This window comes from Sceloporus occidentalis, unplaced genomic scaffold, assembly GCF_023333645.1.
Source record: "Sceloporus occidentalis isolate IW3139 unplaced genomic scaffold, rSceOcc1.0.p SCAF_4, whole genome shotgun sequence".
Lineage (NCBI taxonomy): Eukaryota > Metazoa > Chordata > Lepidosauria > Squamata > Phrynosomatidae > Sceloporus > Sceloporus occidentalis.
The window spans coordinates 7308333-7330990 of NW_028316984.1; the positions used below are offsets into that span (position 1 = coordinate 7308333).

Consider the following 22658-nt stretch of genomic DNA (forward strand, 5'->3'; position numbering starts at 1 on the left):
TTTTTGTCTTTCCTTTTTTTTTTTAACTCTCATGAGAGATTGAATTAAAATAAAAACCAGGTGCAAGGAAAGGTTTAAAACTGCCTTCCCATATGTCCTGATACAGGTCATGACAATGCATACTTAGTTTAGAGGGGGGTTTTAAGGTAAGGATCTTAAACTATGTACTACGTATTCAGTGCAACATGTAGATTGCACTTTGACATCCTGCTGTCACTTTCTTCTGAGTATAGCATATTTGAGAACAGGAACTGAAAATGTTCTTAAGAACATCAGAGGAAGAAAGATTGCAAAGACTGAGAACAGATGGAATGACTCACTGAAGATGTGAGAGAATGTACAAAACAATTGCTTAGTGTGTCTTATAACACAAGAGAGCAGAAAGTGGTTAAAGTAACTTGAATGACAAAGCATCTAAAAATATATGTATTTAGTATACTGAACTTCAGTGGAATCATGGCAGCCTTGCATCACTCAGTGTCATTTGTTGTTGTTGTTGCTGCTGCTGTTTGCCCTTAAGTCATTTCCAATTTACAGGTTTTCTGGGGCTGAGAGTGTGAGACCCGCCCAAGGTCATCCAGTTGGTTTCCATGGCCAAGCAGGGAATTAAATCCTAGTCTCCGGAATTATAATCCAACACTCAAACCACTACACCACGCTGGCTCTATTCAGTGACATAGATGCTGTTTACTTTCCTCTCTGTCATGTGACAGAGCCTGGAAGCAACAGAAATGCCTGTAATTATGACAAATAAAATATTGTGACTTGAATAACAATTCATTCTAGGAAGGTTTTCTTTTGGTCATGGCTTTATTAATTAGGATCTTTTCAAAGGCTTCAAGGAGCAGTGTTCCAATGTAGATTTCACGTGTTTGTCACAGCTTCCTTCCCTACAACAAATTTTGAATTAAATGTTTAATGGAAACTCAGTCTATGAGCAAAAGCAACAGCATTAATGTGGGTGGACTCTTAAGCCTTTTGTGTGCTATGGTTTTCAGCACAGGTTTAAGTTCAAAGTCCACCCACACAAATGTTTCTGTAGAATTTAAGCAAGCACAATTCTTTCTGTGCTTTCACATTTATTCTCTGTATGAACATTTCTTTAAAAAGAATGCTTAAAAGTCACATAGATGCAGATTATCAGTAAGAACAATATTCACTAGAATGTGATCTTTTTCCTTCACCATTTTAAATTTGTAGTAGCTTACACTTTTTAATTATATTACTAGTAGGTACTAAATTATGTTGATGCACAGGCCTGTTTCAGACTTCATACATAGGCTCCCAGTGGCTTTAATGCACATCACACACGTCTTCACTTTTACGGCACATGACTATGGTGCAACAAAGTGTACAGTTTCAAAATTAAGGCTCCAGAGCTGACTATGCATTTATCCTACCACGTTTCAAACTAGCCAGCCTATCAAACATCAAGTTACAACGTATTCTTACTAAGGAGCTGTACAAACAGCCCCAAGGGGCGGCAGGCAGCCGCTCCTTTACTGGCCAGATCGGGGCCACAGCCATCATACATTGCGGCCCTGACCCAGCCTCCGGAGGGTGGAAAAAGGAGCTGCAAAATTCAGCTCCTTTTTGCACCCTCTAAAAGCCACCACTCAGTGGGTTATTTTACAACCTCTGCTGGTTAACTTGTCAGCCTTAGTTTGTCCAGTTTTGTCAGCCAGACATGGCAATGGTCAAATATGCATGTATTAGGCCTCACCTCTAAAAATCCTATTTGTAGTTTTAGGATGAACAAACTGAAAGGTATCCATGAAAAGCTGACAAAACAAGTCAATGAGTGTTTCCAGTACAAGTCCTAAATTACCAGAGTGTAAGGGTATAGGAGCAATTTTTATCCACAGAGTATTTCATAAATTGCTTGGAGTAGGCTTTGAATGATTTTTCCCAGCTCCATTTGGTGTTCTAATTGCAAAACTCTCCTGAATGATCAGAGTATGTCTATTGGACAACACTAAACAGGCGCACCTGTGGTGGAGAAGAAAGGTTGCCACCTTTAACCACCATAGAACCCTGGTGGCGCAGTGGTTAAATGCCTGTACTGCAGCCACTCACTCACAAACCATAAGGTTGTGAATTCAATACCAGCAAAAGGGCTCAAGCTTGACTCAGCGTTGCATCCTTCTGAGGTCACTAAAACGAATACCCAGATTGTTGGGGGCAATTAGCTTACACTTTGTAAACCGCTTAGGGAGTGCTTAAGTGCACTGATAAGCAGTATAGAAATGTACTTGCTATTGCTATTAGAGTAGAATTTAAATTGGATTGTACCCTTTGTTTGGTCAGATTCACTATGAATCTTTCTCAGAAATATTCAGCCATAGGACTACATAGGCAGTACTAAGAAAGGGGATGTTTGTAGGAGGAATCGTGTCACATATAGGGCATCTCACTATTCCAACTATTGGCATGATATAAATAAGACCACTAACAATATCACCAGGAAAATGTCCCAGAAGTACTCAACTAGATTAGTCAGTCTTCTGGGTAGGGATATTTTAATAAGTACTACTCCCCTGCTGTTCTTACAAGCTGATCTAAACATGACCAGTTAATTTCTCAGTACAAAGAAACTATGTGGATTGGTTGATCACAGTTTCAAACTTCATGGTGAAGCTTGAGCCTGCGAGCTTCTGCATGAATTGGATGTGGTCTGTTGCTGAACTATGACCCTTCTTCACACAAATGCAAAATAAAGCAAAATAAAACCGGGAGAAAAGTAACAGCATGCATGACTAATTGCATGTGGAGTAGGTATCATGCAGTTACTTCTCAGTAAGTACTTAACTGGCCTATCTATAAAGGTTAGGAATACATTTTGAACTGGCAATCTAGAAAGGTTTAAAGTTTCTTTGTTAGCTGAATATCACTCCTCTGTTTTTCTCACTCAGATAAAAGATCTAGATGTGAAATTGAACCACTTGTAATTTCACTTTTCTTGGACTAATGAGGAGGTATTTGTAGGAGCACAGCCTGTTCTTCAGTGAAAAGGAGAAAGCTAGTCCTGCTTCCTCACTATGGTTCATCTGACATCCTAGAGACTTCCGGGGGTTGTGAAATGTGCACATATTTTTCATGAAGACAGCCCTGAATGACCCATAGCACTTTCTGCCAGGATGAATTCACTCTGTAATAGTCTCCAGATTTCTTCCTTGGGCTCATAGTAAGGGTTTCAATTTTACGGATAGCTAGATTAATTTAAAATAGATCAGAGATACATAAATCTCTGTTCTGTGAAAAATTATATTAGCAAATGTCAGAGGTGTCAGTTGGATGTGCTAGGGATGCAGATCACACCAGATGACACCTCGGGGGTGGGTGACACCTTGTCTAGCCCACCTTTCACAACATGGTAGTGGTCTTGGAGCTCATCTTCTTCACTGCCATGGCTCTTGACCAAGATAGCTGTGGCTGCCGAGAAAGAGGCGCAGGTGCACACCCCTTGTGGCCTCTCTACTGCCCCGGCTCTTTCAACTAACTGAGCCAAGGCAGTGGAAAAGAAGGGGCAACTGCACACCCATGCTGGCTTCTCTGATGACCTGGTTCCCTCTGCTGAGGGAGCCAAGCCAGTGGAGTAGAAGGAGGAGTACATGCCTTTTCTGGCTCCTCCACTGCCCTGGATCTCTCCATTGAGAAAGCCAAGGCACCAGAGAAGGATGCCCATTCCATCCTCCCCTGCTGCCTCACTTGCCTTCTTGCCCTCTGACAGCCTTTTTCAGAGCTGGGCAGAAAGGGCTGCTGGGCAGGCAGGTGGTCAGTTGAGTGAGGCAGAAGGAGGGGGGAGGCCACCACCCCTGTTTCTGGGTCTAGCTGGGCAGTGGCTAGGGGGAAGCAGGTGAGTGAGGTAGTGGGAGGAAGGGAAAGAGGTAGAGCAGGGCAGTCTGCCATTGCCACCCCCAGAAGCCCTTTCTGGGCACTCACATCAGGTGAAACCAACCCTAGTGATGCCACTGCAGATGTTTATTTTTGTGCTTTAAAAAAATCAAAGATTCATTCAGAAATAAGACTGAACATACTCTTGTCCTGCAACTAGAACTTTTTTCCATGTCTGCTCAGATTCACTACTCCTTGAACCTGTCCGGGAGTCAAGGTTGCAATTAGGAAAACATAGGCTCCTCCCATTTGTACCATACTATTTTAGATCCAATGCTGCTGTAATGAAAAGGCTGCTCCTGTGACATTGCCCTGTTACAGACTGCCAAAATAAAGCTGCTTTGGGTCTCTTTGGAGGTATGCTATTTAAATGATGCATGGGTCCTAAGAGTCCGGAGGTCGCGCCAAAGCCACACTCCAATCCATAAGCACTGGAGTGCAGCTTTGGTGCAGCTTCCGGATTCTTAGGATGCATGCATCATTTAAATAGCATACCTCCAAAGAGACCTGAAGCAGCTTTATTTTGGCAGTCTGTAACAGGCCTTTGTGTCCTAAAAGAAGGGGGCTTTAGGTGCATACATCCACAAAATATTGACTCCCTAATGGTTGGCACAGCAGGACCCTTGTGTGAAGTGTTGCTTGAAAGCTTGAAAATACAAAGGAAGTCAAGGCAACCTGGATGAATCGTTAAGAAATGAGGCAAGAAACATCTGTTTTGCCACAAGCAACAGTGTATCAATTTAACTCTAAAGTATGTTTGTTGATCTAAAAGGGAGTAGCCCTCCTAATACTAATTACAGCTTTGAAAGCACTACATCTGTATGCTGCCTCCAGGATTTTGTATTTTATATCTTCTTTTATATTTATATTTGTTTTAATAGAGTTTTGTTTCTGTACAAAATGTTTAATCCTGTTCTTTGGCTTTAAAAACAATTATCTCAAAAAATGGATGGATTTTTAATTGAATGTCTGTCTATAGCACTCTTACTTCTTATTTTTCTAACTTTTTCTAGATGTAAGATGCTTTAATTTAAGATAATAAGCATATATTAAATTAAAGGTGTTGCAGTTGTTATAATAGCATATGGGGGGGCAGTCCTCTCTGGTAGGGATCTGAATTGTGATTTAGATAAATATTTTAGTGAATACGATTGGCTGCCACTCTATACCAACACCCTGCAGTCATTAAAAAAATTACAGTATATACTTGATTATAAGTCAACCTCATGTATAAGTCGAGGTCAGGTTTGGGGGCCAAAATTATAGTTTTTGCCATGACCCGTGAATAGGTTGAGGGTAAAACTTGGAGGTTCCTTCAGTGTGTGTATGTGTGTGTAGGGCAAGAGAGACTCTCACTGAGGCTTTTTGCTTCAGCATTTCAGCTTTTGTTTTATCCAGACCCACAGGTGGGAGATGGACTCTTAAACAAACAGCAATATCAATCAATCACCCAGGGCTCTTTCTGCTTGACTTCAGAGAGAAATAAACTCCTCTCTGTATCCGTATGGGGAAATCTGAAAGAGTTGCTACCGCATTTCCATAGTGACCCGTAAATAAGTTGATCTGGGATTTTGGAGTCAGCTTTTGGGCATAAATTTTTAGACTTATAGACGAGTATATACGGTAGGCAACAAATGCTTTTTTCTGTGGCACAAGTTATATAACTCTGTTAGATGTTCAGCAAGAGCCTTTTCTCAACATACATGTATGTGGTTATATGGTGAACTGAAATATGAACTCTTGCTCTCATAATTGCTATTATTCTTTTCAAGATGCATTGATATTAATGAACTAAAGAGTGCTGTCCCTCCCTCCCATAAGGGCATTCTTATTTCATATACTCACAGGACCACATGTTTATACTCCTTGTTAAAATACCCAGCCACCATCTTCTTGGTTTTGTGTTTCCACTTACTAATAGTAGCATAGAATCACACCTGCATTGAAAAGAATGGGAAACATTCCACCTTTTAAAATGTTCCTCTTATGCCCACAATCAAGGTGGAGAAGAATGCACAAGGAGAGAGTACAGTAATCATGAGCACATACTCTTAAACTGCAAAGCATGTAACAGCATTTATCTGGATTATCTAATTGAATGAGGTGTTACTTATATTTGTTACACTTATGATATCTGATAAGGCTCCCACATTTTTCTCATTCCTCTTCTTTTCTTTTCCCTTTTCCTTTCTCCAAGATAATTTTTGTTTTTGTAAGTGCACAGCAATGAGCTTAGGATATCTTTTGAGACAGGCACACAAAAACACACATAAACTTCATCTGTGGACAGCTAATGAGAAAAATACCTAGCAAATGGAATAAATGAGGCCAATGGAGAGCAGGCATCCTTGCTTTTTGTGAGTTCTGTTTTTGGTAAAGAATGTAAAGGCAGCCCAAGAGTTTATTTTTGTATTATGTAGAACCTTCTGGTACAAAACAGTGAGTTTTATAAACAATAAAAAATGTACACTTTTTGTTTCAAATATTAAGGTAAACAGGAAGAAGGAAGCCAATGGCATAAATGGGTGATGATTTTAAAATGTTAAAATGAAGCTAGTGCAATTTAGTATAAAACATAATTGAGTTTTTTGTTCTAGGCCGAAGGATGTCATCAAAGCTAATTGCCTTATTAGTCCTCATTTGCTTCAAAATACACTACAAATATCCGGTCAATTGTACAGGGTAAAGTTCCTTCTCAGGACTTCCATGTTATTTATCATGTCAATTATCTTTCAAAGAATAAAGAGTTAGGTGCCCCTTAACTATAAGGAACTCTTCATGGATGTATTGAGTCTAAACACAAATGAATATACTGACAGTGAATTATTATATGGTCATTGTGTTTAAACCAATTCAAATACAATGTTTGGCCACACATTGTTGTGATGCAAAGTTGTCTATAGTATCTGACTGTTTTCCGAGGTCTCATTGGTTGTGCCTAAATTTACATTCCAATCTATTAGATGCTAGAGGCAATAGATAACCAATAACGATAACAAGGCCAGCATGGCGTAATGATTTGGACTATTCTCTGGAGACCAAGGCCATAAAACCTACTGGGTGATCTTGGGCAAGTCACACTATCTCAGCCTTAGAGAATAGAAATGGCAACCCCCCTTTGAAGAAACTCACCCCCCCCAAAAAAAACCATGATAGGGTTGTCATAAGTTGGAAATGACTTAAAGGCACACAGCAACAACAACGGGAACACAGAGAGCCAGCATGGTATAGTGGTTTGAGCATTAGATTGTGACTCTGGAGAGCAGGGTTTGAATCCCCATTCGGCCATGAAAACCCACTGTTGACCTTGAGCAAGTCACTCTCTCAGCCTCAGAGGACGGCAATGGCAAACCTCTTTTGAAGAAACTTGTCAAGAAAACCCTGTGATAGGGTCGCCACAAGTTGGAAATATCTTGAACGCCCACAACAGACATACACAAAGATAACACAAAGTAATTTACAGGCAAAAGTGATAAATTGTTACCTGTTTCTTCCCTAGTACAATTACAAGAAAAGGTTCATAGGCCCATTCATTTTTTAAGTTGGAAAATAGGGACTGCAGTGGATTGCTCTGAGTGGCTTGTAACATTTTGTCTCATTTGAAGTGCATGCAAAAGATTGATTATTTCTGTGCATACTGTTGGAGTATGCACTAAGGCATTTGCATCTCTACTCAAGATAACACCTTGCTATAATTTCTCTGAGTGATATTGAAATCTTACCTTTGAATGTGTCTTAACTATTGGCTATAAACAGCGACCACTCAAACAAGAATGCATGTATGTTGATACTTCACACATTCTTTTATCTGAAAATTCTGGTTGAATTGCCACTATACACTTCAACCTTGGATGCTATCCAGGCACCACAGAAGCAAACAAAGGCCTCTATTTACATATCTGGGGTGCTTTCCCCCCTTGTTTTTCTTAGAATAGTAGACACAAATACACTCTCTGCCCTTTAATTAAATTTCAGAAACAGTTTGTACTGCAGCCTACTTAAGAAACAAATATTCTAGAAACAGTAGTCTCAAGTCTTTATGCATGTAACAGGCCTGTTACAGACTACCAAAATAAAGCTGCTTCGGGTCTCTTTGGAGGTATGCTGTTTAAATGATGCATGCATCCTAAGAATCCGGAAGCGGTACCAAAGCTGCACTCCAGTGCTTAGGAATGGAGTGTGGCTTTGGCGCGACCTCCAGACTCTTAGGATCCATGCATCATTTAAACAGCATACCTCCAAAGAGACCCAAAGCAGCTTTATTTTGGTAGGTACATATTCCACTACATTTATGATGCATCTATGTTTACCAGGAAAATTTACCTTGTGTATACACTAAAGGCACCAGACTCTGTCCGACCTTAGAAGCTAAGCAGGATTAGTCCTGATTAGTACTTGGATGGGAGGCCACCAAGGCATACCAGTGCTGTAGGCCATATTTCAGAGGAAGGAACTTGGTAAACCTCCTTTCTGTATTCTTTGCCTAAGAAAACCCTATAAAATTCATGTGGTCGCCATAAATTAACAGGGAAGTTGAAGGCGCGCATGCGCACGCACACACACACACACACACACAGATTACTACCTTCCACTTTATGTCTTTCCATATTATCATTGCCAGTGCTGTGAACTTATGAAGAGGCTATTTTAGCAGGTTTTTTTTTTATTTCTCCAGCTTTAAACACTAGCAGATCAAAATCAATTATGGATGAACAGTGTCCTAGCAACAGTCAGCTATTCATAGTGGATATGACAAAACACTCTTTTTCAGTAATGTAGAGAAGCATGAGATGGAGAATCATAAATATGAGATGACTAATTTATTTATTGTAATTATTTATTAGTTCCTTTTCAGAACTGACCTCTCACAAAGCAACCGATGCCCATAAAATGTAAACAATAGAATATTAGACAAAATATATCAGCATAAAATGGAACATCTGAATAAATGGAGGGAAAAACTTAGATCATCCCATTCATTAAGAAAATCAATAGTAAAATACATTTTAAAGCTTTCTTGGATGCCGGAACTAAAGAGGACTTGGTGATTATTAACTGGAAAATAGTTCCACAAAAATGGGCCCACCACCAGGATTACCCCATCTTGCATTCTCATCAGATGGACTAATTTCACTGGTTGACTGGTAAACAGATTTCAGATTTTGCACATATATTACCAAGCATGCATTGCCTGGTATGTATTACCAAGATCTGGGTGGACAAGTTGCATGAAGTTGATCTGAACTAGTTTTGCTCAGTGATGTCACTGGGGGCATTCCAGGGGGAAGCCCACACTAGGTGACACCCCAGAAGAGGGGTGATACCCAGTTGAGCCCGCCTCCCGTTTGAGGGGTGAGAAGGGACGAGTGTGCCCCTCCAGGCTGTGTCGCTGCAGTGGCAGTTCTCTCCTCAGGAGAAGGCTGCCCCTGCAAGGAGAAGAGTGCATTTTTTCAGGCTTCATCATTATGGTGGCCTCTTGAGGAGGGAGCCAGTGCAGCGGTGAAGCCTGGAAGTGTGTGCTCATGTTTCCTGACTTCACTGTGGCAGCAGCTTCCTCCCAAGTGAAGGAGTGAGCATGTACTATTGGCCACTGTTACCACCTCCCCATTAGCCCTCCAGCATCCCCCCCCCCCCCCCGATAACTGTTGACACCCGATATGGGGATGGCACTGGCTTTGCCTAGCTAAATATTCACTGTCGCACCAGCACTGTTTGGAGGGCAAATGAGTATTGCCATGTTCTATAGGAGCCCTGTCTCCTTTACTAGGAAACCTCTACATCTTGAGGATGAGTTGGACAGTCTACATCTGGAATTGGTGGCCAAAGAGGCAAATCAAGGATGCTGCAGGCATACCACTCATCCTAGTACCCAATAGCCTCCCTAAATGAGCTGAATGAAGTGGTCTCTGCCTTGAAGCTAAGTAACCCAGGACAATGATCCTGGAAGTTCTCATATTCATGACAAGGTTGCCTCTGATGGATTTGCTCAGGACTTCATAGCCTCTTTGCCAACCACAGAGTTGTCACAAATTGCTAGCAGGACACCAGGGAAACCAAACTTTGTCCCAGTTAACATATTTGCAGAGTTTTGTTGACCATGCAGCAAAATACAGACAAATCCAAATCTGCAAAACAGTTGCACCTTTATTGGGCCAACTAAAAAGCACAAAATACATCATGCAAACTTTTGATGAATCATCAAAGAAGATGGAGTTTAAAATCATACAGGAGAAGAAAAGTAATAATGTCACAGTCACAGGCCTACATTCGTTCTCAGATGTTACTTCTTTTGTCACTTAAGATGGTCTAGGGCAAGTCACATGATACCAGTTATGACAAAGATGTTTGGGGGAGAGAGTACCAAACAAACCAATTATGTTCAGACTATTTCCTAGAGAGGTTTGAATTTATAAATGCCCATTTTCCCCTGCAAGGATGGGGAAGCAACTTAGATGGTCCACCCCAGAGACAAATGGAATGTGATGGATTACAGATTACTTAAAGCACTGTGTAATTTCCCTGCTGGGGTATGGAAATCCTCTGAGTGACCTTGGACATGTCACACACACTCAGCCCCAGCGGATGGCAAAGGCAAACCCCTTCTGATGAAACATGAGATGAAAATGCCATGATAGGATTGTCATAAATTGGTAAATGACTTGAAGGCATGAAACAACAACAGTTTTACAATCCTATGGAAGTCATAATTTCACTATGGAATTGTGAGATATAAAGATATGAATTGTGAGATAGATATGATTGCTCCTGGGTATTTTTACCTGTGTTGTGGTGCCTGTTCATATCTGTAATATTTGAGTCAGCCGTGAGTGATGAAACAAGCTGGAGAATAGCTAGAAGACAAATGGTAAAAGACTCACTGCAGAGCTGCTTGAACACATGTTAGAGCACATCACTGTGCCTATTGCATGACAGGGAGAACAGAAAAGCTTATTTTAACACTTCTCTTACACCTTCAAGTAGCCATTCAGCAGGGCTTTTCAGACTGGTCCAGGGTACTGTAGTTATTGAAATATGTAATTTTATATTGTTTTTATTTGATGTTTTAATAGTTTTTATTATAATGTGTTGTTAAGTGTTTTTAATTTGTGAGCCACCTTGGGTCCCTTTCTGGGAGAAAGATGGCATAAAAATGAAATAAATAAAATAAAAATAAATAATAATTATTACTCAGGTGAATGAAGGCCTCTATCCTTCAGAGGCCCATTCTGATCTTTTGCTAAATACTTTGAGGATAACATTGTTCATCATGACAATGACATTAATGCTGTCATTGTGACGGAATCATTCAAGGTTTCTAATAACCCAGTTGTTCACGATCTGTTTGAGTTTATATGGTTTGAAGATGTGGACAAAATGCTTACCGTAATACATCCTACTGTGTATTTTCTCAATATTAGACCTTTATGGTGGAATAAACTGTGTAGCGAGTGCTTCTTATGGGAAAGAGTGATGCCTACTCCCCTTAGGGAGCCAGTGGTTCAACCTTTCTTAATCCACTTCAGACCTAATTGTTTTTGACATCTATCATTGGAACAACAAGCCAGTGAGAATTCGACCACATCTAGATCAAAATCAACCCATCTTCAAAGAGAAAAAGATTCAGAGTGTACACTGCCAGATGAGTTGAACCAGAAACCAGGCTGCCATGCCAATGAAGTCCTGCACTTTTCCTGATAGAGTGGACTCAGCATAAACCACATCCAATACCAGCCAGGTAGCTTAGCAGACCATACGCCAACAGAACTTTTGTTTCTCCTGAGCCCCCACCTTTAGATAAACACACTCAAAACTGGAAGACTAGAACAAGGATAGGACATCTGGTGAGGGAAAGGGGATCATGATAGAGCACTGCAGTTCTTCTTTCCATCCTACCCAATTAGACCTTGTCCACTGTCCAGAGAATTGAGGCGAGCAAAGGTTGAACAGATGACCCCTTTCTCATCTCATCTAACCAGGATGTCATGTCTGCCAAGTTAACCTACTTATCCATGATCAGGTCCTGGATGGCTGTTTGCCCATTTACTGGTCTCATTGAACAAAAATACTATCAATGAAGGGCGTTTGTCAAAACTGGAAGATTGGGACAATGACAGTGATGGGGACTGTCAACCAGACCACTTGGGTCCCTGTACCAGGTGACAGTTTACCCCATATTTTAATACCCTTTATTGCAGTCTCTTGCTATCTTTGCCCTGAGAAACTGCAAATTCTTTTTTTTTTTTAATATCTGTTTATAAACTGTCATTTAACTTTGTTCTAAACACTGATGGCTGAGGAAGAAACCTTATTGGTGACTAGTCACTAAAGTAAAGCTATCATGTATGCTCTCCTGACTTCTCATTGTTGAGGATCAACATGCTCTTTGCTGTTGTGAAAAGGCAAGTCAGTTTATTCTTCATTCAGATGGGGCTTGCACAAAAACAGTGGCCAGTGAATTGTGCTTGTGGCTGACTGGAACACATTTTTAAGTTCTTTGTGTCTAATGCGTTGCCCACACTAACTGGAGCTCAGCCTGAGAAGGTTAAAATGCGTCCAGCACTAGTAAATAATCCTCTGATTTAGCAGCTATAAAATAATGGATTGAAAAATTTCAGGAACTTAATATCATAAAAGCAGTGAAATTAAATTTGCTGCAATGTACCAAATGGAAAGCTTTCCTTATGTACTTGGATCTGCTCCAGTCCTTCCAATCATTTCTATTTAATCTGCAATAGTTTAGGATTGATCCTTCATTAGTAGAATTAGAAAAAAAATCCTCTTGAAGGGTGGGTAACCATTTCCTTCCTGTTGGAACATGACAGAGAAGCTGTTCATCCTTCCCAAATCATACAGCACCCAAGTAAGGGAAAGCCAAAGTACATACTGTGTAGTAGATACTTTTTCTCTTTTCATTTTTTTCCCCAAAAAATGAAACAAATAATTAAAGTCTTCACTTTTGAGATTTTAAATGGCATAATATTTCTGATGATAACTACATAAGCAAATCAGATTTTTCACTGTTGTTATTGCAAAGACTATAATGCAGATGAAACCAACAGGGCCAATAGGATTGGTGCTCTATTATATTTGATATTATCTAGCTTTGATTTGAAGATCACACATGGCTTGTAGTTAATAGGATAATAATAAACATTCAAGAACCTTTGAGTCTTACAATGTCATTAGATTGTTGTAGATGCAACATGATGATAGAAAATTCAGCACACCATGCTTGTGGTGATTTGCAGTGCATTAGTCTGCCTCTTCTGAGATTTCATATGAAATGAGAAACTTTGGCAATCTGCAGTGTTTGTTGCCGTCATTTGACTAAATTATTTTATTTTAGATAAGGCAGAATAAAGTTTTGTTAGAAAGATACCACACTGTGTCTTTAGTCCTTATACTGAATTGGAAATAGTAATATATGTGTTATTTGTCTGAACATCATATAGTAATGCATTACTTACAATCATATATTTGTTTTTGACATCCATTTATATTAGCACCATTGGAGCTGCAACCAGTGGCATCGCTGGAGAGGTGCAGGGGGTTCAGACAGCACCACCTAACACCCGAATGCCCACTCCCACCTCAGTGCAGTCGCCTTGGCGTGGTGCATGGCAGCAAGGGAGCATGCCCAGCCCTTCCTCCCTGCCATGCTCCTCTCTATATATAGCTAAAACATGTGCGACAGGGAGGGGGGCTGGGTACATTCCCTTACTGCCATGTGTCACTCTACAAGTAGATAAAACAGTGCATGGTGGGAAGGGGACTGAGCACACTCCCTCTCTGCCACGTGCCACTCTCCATGTAGGTGGAACAGTGTGCAGCAGGGAGGGAGCATGTCCTACCCCCTCTCCCTACCATGCACCATTCTGTTCATGTGTAGAGTGGCACACAGCAGTGAGATGGGTGCCGCCCTTTTAGCCCCACCACCCAGAAACTTCTCTCGCTGCACCAGGTAACACCCCGGATGGTGATGCCAGTGGCTGCAACCACATCTGGGCAATCCCGTGAAACAAGTAGGAACCTTAACTGAACAGCAACCCCTAAGGTTTCCTGAGGCATACTGTACATATTCAAGGATAGGGGACATTTCACTCTCTAAACAAGATAACATTTTTTTTTTACTACATGGTAAAGTCAGAGTGAGTCAAAAGGTCCTTCTTTAACAGGTGATGGTTATAGCAAGAGTACTGCATTTAAACCTGAAATACATGATACACCTGTATAGACAGGGCAGCAAAATCTGATGTGTACTCCAGCTAGCCACACTTGCAAGCATCCATATGACTGGCTGACATCGTATCATATCATGTAAGAAAATCTCTTCTCACATGCCCCAGTGCAAGATCCATGTGATTCAAAAGATTGTTGACCCAAACGGTGTGAGGGGTGAATGTAATTCTGGTGGCAATGTGAATCTGAAACAAGATGGAGAACTGCAATGCATGATATGGGAATTACTTGACAAGCGAGGATTTTTGAAAACTGCTGATGTGCGATGGCGTATCCATACCTTGGGTGCAGCTGCTTATCTGTAAGAAGAAGACGTCCAGAACTCTAAGAACAGCAACAGATTGATAGCAGAATGTGTGGACAAAGACTGATAAGAAAAAGAACGCAAGGATGTAAAGAACTGTTCTATCTAAGGGTGTTGGTTAACGTCAAAGGAAAGCATTCTTGAAGAAAAGAAAAAGGGCAATGGACACTGAAAAGTGGAAAGCCTTAAAAGAGAGACTTTCCAAACCAGAGAGGTGTTCCCACAACCATGGCGCCGGGGACTCCCATGGGCTTTGTGAGGGTGACTGATCACCGACTTCAGCAAAGTGCCACCTGTGTGTGTGTGAGTCTATGTGTGTGTGAGAGAGAGAGAGCTCTCTTGATACTTAATGTCTGTGTTATGTTTGTGATTTAAGAAATGTTACATACATAGTGATTAAAATCCAAATTTGGTGTCCCTGTTTCTGTGACAGCCCTGTTGAGGGATTCTCTCTTGGATATCTCCACTACACGTTTTCAGATAAAAATGGATGGCCTAACCCATTCGGGCATAACAACATAATCACATTGTTGTCTTGCAGATATGCCACCAGTAAAGGCATTTGTGAGTCTCACCCTCAGTCCTGTAATAACATAGCCACTATCTTATACTATTAAATTCTAGAAGGCATTTGAATTTCAAGGCAAAAGACATTTTTGCATATAAGGTTACATTTTTAAAAATATCAGTCCTGTCCATGCTGTAGAGAAGTTTTGGGAGAGAAAAAATTTGAAGAGAAAAAACTGGAGGAAATAACCTGAATGACCAGCCCAGTTCATTTGCCACAACTCTGAGATGGGCCTTCCAGGTAGGGTTTTTTTCCCTTCCAGATATCGGATGTAAAGTTTCGGCATCCCTGACAACCCAAAACCACATGGACATTGTATCGATCTCTGGAGTGATCCAGTTAAAAGAACAATTGTTCAACCATTAGTTGGTGGTACTTTTCTACAGAGCCCCATGCCTTCCCACATTCTGAGGAAAGCTACAAGGTGGAGAAGCCATACATCAAACCTGGGAGAACTAGAAGCCCCAGACCAAATGGCCAGCTCCAAATCTTTAATGCCTAAAATTGTGCCCCAGAGCTCTTAAACAGAGTTGGATTTTGCTACGGGCACATAAAATTACTGAAACGTCAGCATACTGGAGCAATTTTACATTGTGCTTAATGAAATAAAATAATTTTAAAAATTATAATCCTGGAACAAAATAAACTGCATCAGGCAGCTTTGGAGCAATACTCAGAAAAATAATGCTTGCTGAGCTAATTGTTATTTAGCAGATTTAGAAAACTGGAAAGGAAACGCTATACAAGAAAAGATGCAGCCTGGAATTTTACTGCATTTTGCATTTGTTAACCAGTATGTAAAATGTGAGCTCCACTGAACTCTCTCTACAGTGGAGGGTCTCCTGTGTTGTCATTATGAGGAGAGGAGTATGGAGCTGTGGGTTTAGAGAGTCATGAGTGCCTAAAATATTATTTAGCAAAGCACGTCTGTGTCCTTTCAAAGTAATGTCAGATGTCACTGGAGAAATGTGGGAGGCTAGGAAACTTGGCAGGGGAGAGGAAGGGTTTGATAAGAAACATATTTGACTGTATTAAAGCAGACAGCAGTTATCAAACTCGGAAAGCAGAACTGACAGGCCTGACTAAAATAGCTTTCACCTTTTCTTGTCTCCCCTAGAGGCTAGATTGTGAATCAAGAGTTTTATTGCAAACTTACATTTTTGAAAAATTCTCATGCTTGTTTTCGTATGTAAATATTTCATCAAATATAAATATCTGTGTGCCTCTATATTTTCTGGTTTATTTATTATTTAAATGTTTGTGTCCTTTGTTGTTGTTGTTGACCGCACTCAAGTTGAACCTAACTCAGGGCGACACTGAAACATCTCCAAGACTCCCTGTCCTCCATTGCTCTGCTTAGGTCCTGTAAATTCATGCCCATGAGCTCCTTAATAGAGTCCATCCATGTAGCATGTAACCTTCCTCTCTTTCTATATCCCTCCATTTTTTCTAGCATTATTGTCTTTTCTAATGAGTCATTCCTTCTCATGACATGACCAAAGTATGACAACCTCACCTTGGCTTCCAGGGTGATTTCAGGCAAGATCTGTTCTAGGATCCATTTGTCTTTTTGGCTGTCCATGGTATCCTCAGCAGTCTTCTCCAGCACCACATCAAATGAATTTCCTCTTACACACTTTCCTCACTGTCCAGCTCTCCCAACCATACATGGTAACAAGGAAAATAATGGCTTGTACGATTCTTTCATGCTCAGTTTGTTTATCTATACACTTTAGGATCTTTTCTAATTCCTCCATAGCTGCCCTCCTCATTCATAGTCTTCTTATTTCCTGACTGCAGTTTGATCTCAGTTATGAGAACTCTTACTATTTATATTTTCTCATTGTCTAGGTTGAATTTGTGTAGCTTCTCCGTGGTAATTATTTTTGTTTTTTTCTGTTGAACAATAAGCCTGCCTTTGCACTTTCTTTTCTGATCTTTCTTAGTAGTTTATATCCTACCCTGTATCAAAAAAAAAAGATTTATTTTAGTTTAGTTTAGTTTTATCCTGCCTTTTTCCCAAAAAGGGATGCCATACAGTAAAATCAATTTAAGCAATTTAAGACAATTCACCAATTCATAAAAAGTAAAAGGTGATTTAAATAGTCTAATAATATATTAAACTGTGAGAGAATTTAAAGCATAACCATTTACAATCATGTACATGTACAAACTGAATAAAACTATTAGATTCCCAAAAAAGCTTTAATGAAAAGCATATTTTAGTTAGGTACTAGAATGAATCCAGCACAGACATCACTTGGGCCTCCAAGGGGATATTTCACACTCACACTCAGAGAAGATAATCTCCCATGTCTTCCTATAGTGTATTAACCCCACTGGTTGGACACAGAGTGGGGTCTCTGGGATCAAGGGAGATAATCTCCATGTGTCAAGGTCCTAAACTGCTCAGGGCTTTATATGTCATCACAGGCCCTTAAATTAGACTAGAAATGTATCTTTAATATGTGCAATTTCTTGAGAACTATTTTTATTACTATATGGTGTTCCAATGTAGCTACTACATTTTGCACTAGCATCCACTTCTGAGTTGTCTTCAAGGGCAGCCCAATTTACAGCATATTGCAGTAATCTAATGGAAAATTGACTACATTATCCTTATCTAGAAAAGGCTTTAGCTGGTAGACTAGTAAAAATTGGCCCCAGGCACTCTGGATTTAGGAGTTATCCACACTATGTACTTGTATTGGAGTTATCCCACGCTATGTACTTGTACCCTCAGTGGGAGGGCAGTCCCATTTAGGACAGGTTGCTTACTCAATTCACAAACATCTAGGCACTGGTCTAGGACCCACACAACTCCAGTTGATTCTTAACATGAAGGAGTGGTGGAGCTAAGTGTCAGAATCCTCTTGGCACCCAATCCCCAAACTCCCAATGATCTCCTGAAGAAGCTCTATATAGATATTAAACTGTACGGAAAACAAGATGGAACCATTTTGCCGCCCCCCTAGCTTAATAGCCACATTCGCTGGAACCATCACTGTAGATAGAAGCTGGCTCAGTTAGCTATCATGATCAATGGTATCATATGCCACTGGAGAATTGGGAAGAAGAATAGGCTTTTACCTGGAGTTTGCGATTAGTCAGAGCAACTGAGGCTGTCACACTACTATATCCTGATCTGAAGCTAGATAATCTGCTTCTTCCGCAAATGTCTAAGGTGTCCAGGTACCACATGTTCAACTGCCTTGCCCCAAAAGGAAATATTAGTAATGAAGTGGCAGTTCTTATATACCTCTGGGTCTAGGGAGGTCCTCATAGAATCATAGAATCAGGATAGGGTGCAGTATTTTCAAAGCACCTTACCTGGTAGTAGTAGCGCTCTACTCCCCACTGATCATTCATGATTTTGTATATTTCTTCCCCATCCACTAGTGAAATTACTATGGTTTTTATGGGATTTTATTGTGGGGAGTCATATTTTATAAGCTACTCTGAGAGGCTCTTTGGGCTTTAAAATGTTTTTTAGAAACAGTTTTTTTAAAAAAAATCAAAAATTTAAAAAATATACTACCCTTTTGCTCATATAGGAGACTCAAAGCACTTGAAAGATTGCACAATTCCCTCCCTTAAGTTAAAAAAATGAAGTAGCAATAGTGGCTTCATTTATATACCGCTTCATACTGCACTAAGCAGTCTCTAAGCGGTTTACACCTGTAAGCTAGCTTTTAATAATTAATAAATTTTAATAATTAATAATTAATATTGGCCATGAGACAAATTCCAGCATCCATATTGTGGTACCACGTTTATTAGGCCAACCAGAAATGCAGAAAAATCTGAGTGCTACCTTTTGGAATCAAGATTTTTTTCATCAGGCAAAGATGTTTTTAAAACCATGCAGGGAAAGGTGGGGTAGTGACTGAGATCTAGCCCATGCCATCTCATCTGAGTTTTGGCTCTGTCAGGGATTTGCATAGTGTTGGTCGTGTGCCCTTTCATTTTAAGTGTTAAAGTTTATATAATAAAGATTGATTGTGGTTATGGTTGGACTTGTTCCTTTTAGGGGGGAAAAAGTTACACAAAACCTGACTTGTATGGGCAGTGTGGTTTTATGCGGGGTGGAGATGGTGCTGCCTACGTATACTTCTCAGCCAAGGTTGGCTCTCCAAAATTTGCATAAGAAAATCCCCTATGCAGAACTGTGGGTTTGATTTTTGGGCAACTGGAGAATTTTTACTATAACTTTCACTTACTACTACTTTCCTGACAATACAAAATACTTACTTCCCCAGGTAAATTCAGTACATGTTAATTCTCAGTGGTTTATGTAATGTTCATTCTGTTCAGCTTATGTTCAAAAAGAGTTCTGGTTAGTGTGTGCATGTAAATGCATATGCATATTTATCTTTTTGTTTTATCTTGGAGTCCAAACGGACAGGCCAAAATAAAGCTGCTTCGTGTCGCTTTGAAGGTATGCTGTTTAAATGGCACACACATCTTAAGAAGCTAGAAGCTGCACCAAAGCTATGCTCCAGTCCTTAGGACTGGAGCATGGCTTTGGTGTAGCTTCCAGCCTCTTAGGAAGCATGCAGCATTTAAACAGCATACCTCCAAAGTGACCCGAAGCAGCTTTATTTTGACCTGTCTGTTTGGGCCTTTGGAAACACTACAAGATAAAATGTTATTTTCTTCTTCATCTTTTCTTCCCACCCATATCAAAACATGCTGGTGATTTTTTCAAATCATTTTATCAAAATAAGAAACACGTATTGGCAACACTCCTATTCAGGAGTCTGACAAAATATATGCTGTGGCTGGTTTACCTATATTTTGAGTTTCAACTGCTGTCATGCAGTATTTTTTAAGCTTTGTTCAAGGTACTCTGGTGTCCCTTGAATTCTTCTTAGGAATCCCTAAATGAAAAGATAAGCAAAGGTGGACAAGATTCCCTGAGATATTACCTGGTCCATCATTGCCATCCAATAGAGTGTGCACAGGGAAGTCGGGATATTTGGGGTCTAACAGCAGTGTGGCAGTCAAAAAGGTAGCTTCAAGCCAAACCACTTTTCAAGGCCCGGTGATACCTATATCCTCGGCATATAAAGAAAGCAAATGTACAGACATTCTTCAGTAGGCAAATGCAAGTGTAAAGAAACCTCAAATTTCTAAAGTTTGAAAAAATGGCATGTTCTTTATTGAAACGTTGCATTGTAAAGAAGCTTTCTCAGACTGTATTGTGGGTCAAGAAAACTAATTAGATGAAATGTGTTTCTGCATATCATAAGCTACTGAATGTTTATGCAAAAACGAACTTGTTTGTCTTTTAACGTCTCAGAGGACTGCTATTTCTTTTTTCTGGGAAGGGAGATGGTAAGGGACTAATATGACTCTGAAAGATCAGTATGGAGTTTTTCTGTTGCCAGACTGTTTTCTACTTCTACTCTTCCAAAGATGTTATTCTAAAACATTGCTGAGAAGAAAAAGAACTGAAACCAGTCCCCAAAATATTATAATTTAAACAACCATTCTTGATCTTTCAGGAAAGATTATCATGGTGGTAGCAGTGATAATTTTGTTGACGTTGTGAAGAAATACTCTTAATCTCACTTTTTTTTCATTGCAGGAATCTGAAATTTTGACTGTGGAATTTGATGAGATGAAGTTGAATCAAATGGTGAAGAAGCTTTCAGAGATAGAAGACAGCATTACATCTCTAACCCAAGCACCATAGTTTTTGAATTAAAAGTGTCTCACTCAAAATAAGGTTGACATCATTAATGCCTGTTAATTCTTCTGATTATTACATTTGTTACAACAGTATTTTGTATCTTCTTTCTGTTATGCAAAAATTGCAATAATACAGGCAAAAAGGAAAAAAAATATGCTGCAGAAGCTTCCAAACATAGTTCTATGTCAATTAAAATCGAAACAAGAAATTGGTGTCTATTAACATTAATAATATTGCCTTGCAGGACAACTGTTGTCCTGCTTTTATATGTTGTTGCTTGAGATGGCAGTATTTAAAACTAAGAGAAAGATAATTCCCTGGCTCGCATAAAAACAAAATTAATCAAGAAAAGAGATGGAAGAAAATTCCACATATTGTACTGGGGAACCTACAGTGATAGAAATCCCAGTTTAAACATTTGCCCAAGCTGGCTTTGCAACCTATATGTGAAACATGAAGTGCATGTCCAGCCATTTCATATATACATGATGTATCATGTAAGAGATATTGTAAAGATGACTTCCTGTGATCAGTTTGCATAGTCTCTAAAACTCTTCACCCATTAGAGGAAAAGAATTGTGCAAATCAGATCCCAATCACACCCAGTTTTGATTATGTTATAAAGGTAAAAGTAACAAATGTCTAGTCATAACCGACTCTAGGGGGGAGTGCTCATCTCCATTACTAAGCCAAAAAGCAAGCATTGTCCAAGGACTGCTTTGGTGGTCATGTGGTCAGCATGACTCCACTGAACGCTGTTACTTTACCATCAATGAGGTACCTGTTTATCTACTTGCATTTGGATGTTTTCAAACTGCTAGATTGGCAGAAGCTGGGGCAAGTGACAGGAGTTCATCCCATGATGCAGCACTTGGGCTTCAAACTGCCAACCTTCTGATCTTGTTAGAACTGGCATCTTAACCACTAAGCCACTGCATACCCGATGATACATGGATCATAAAGGGTGGGGCATATTCCCCCTTTCCATCATCAAGTGAGTTGTAGCAATCAGTACCTGCTGTGTGTCTGGAGGCTCAATAAATCACCTTATAAGAAATTCCTACTTCCCTCTTTACATTCCAAATAAATTTATTTTGTGTATCTACCAGTACATGGAAACATTTGTCAGGCTGTTGGGTAGTGTCAGGGAAATAAAGCAGGTGTATTTGGCACTTCAAGCAGATTACTCAGAATCTTTTAACTCGGATGGCGAGCAATGAACATCACAATGAATTTTCAGCATAAGCTGTTCCTCTCAAAGCAATATCTTATTGAATATTACAGACCTTACAGATGTAACGTATGTATTTATGGGGGGATATTAAAAGTGTCAAGTAAATGAACTCCAGAGCTTCTTGATGGTTATGGTATTGTGTCTTACTTTCTGAACTAGTTTTTGATCTTGTATGTTTGTTTAAACCATTGGGTCTTTTCTCATCACCTTTCCCTTGAACATATTCTTAAATATTTTAGCTAATTCACTGTGTATGCCAAGCACTCTGTTTCACCTTTGCATTTGCTTAGTCTCAAGGTACCAAGCCCTCCAATTCCACATTTACTCAAGAGGGGAAATGGGTTCTTATCCCCACAGATGACTCTGTTCCTGATTACCTTGAAAATATCTTTTATGCTGTTTGCTGTGACCTGGGAAACAATGAGTGGTTGGATACTCTTAGATGAGGCACAGAATTAAAATGACTCACCATACTGAAGCACATATGGCATGGCGCATTGCATGATGGGGTGGATTATAACAGCTCTGCTGCTACATTAAAATTATATTAAATAATTTAAAGTAATGGTAGGGAATCTGTGCCTTCCAGTACGACATCTCCCATCTTCCATTGCAACTGTCAGCCATGCTGGCTGAAGCTGAGGGGAATTAGAGCCACTGATATCTGGAAAACCACAGGTTCCCAGCTTCTGCTGCAATAGGATATTGGTTGCAATCTGTTGCA

The 22658-nt window shown here is 39.9% G+C and overlaps 1 protein-coding gene across 2 annotated transcripts in view; it reads left to right on the forward strand.

Annotated features, from left to right (window-relative positions):
- The window catches only part of LOC149313469 (COMM domain-containing protein 1-like), a 96302-nt gene extending 74259 nt beyond the window's left edge, over nucleotides 1–22043 (forward strand). For both annotated transcript variants that reach the window (XM_089519141.1, XM_089519142.1), the window contains one exon: nucleotides 20596–22043. In XM_089519141.1, coding sequence (XP_089375267.1) covers nucleotides 20596–20703 — 108 coding nt within the window. In that variant the 3' untranslated portion in view covers nucleotides 20704–22043. The remainder of the gene's footprint in view (nucleotides 1–20595) is intronic.
- Nucleotides 22044–22658: the final 615 nt, after the last annotated feature.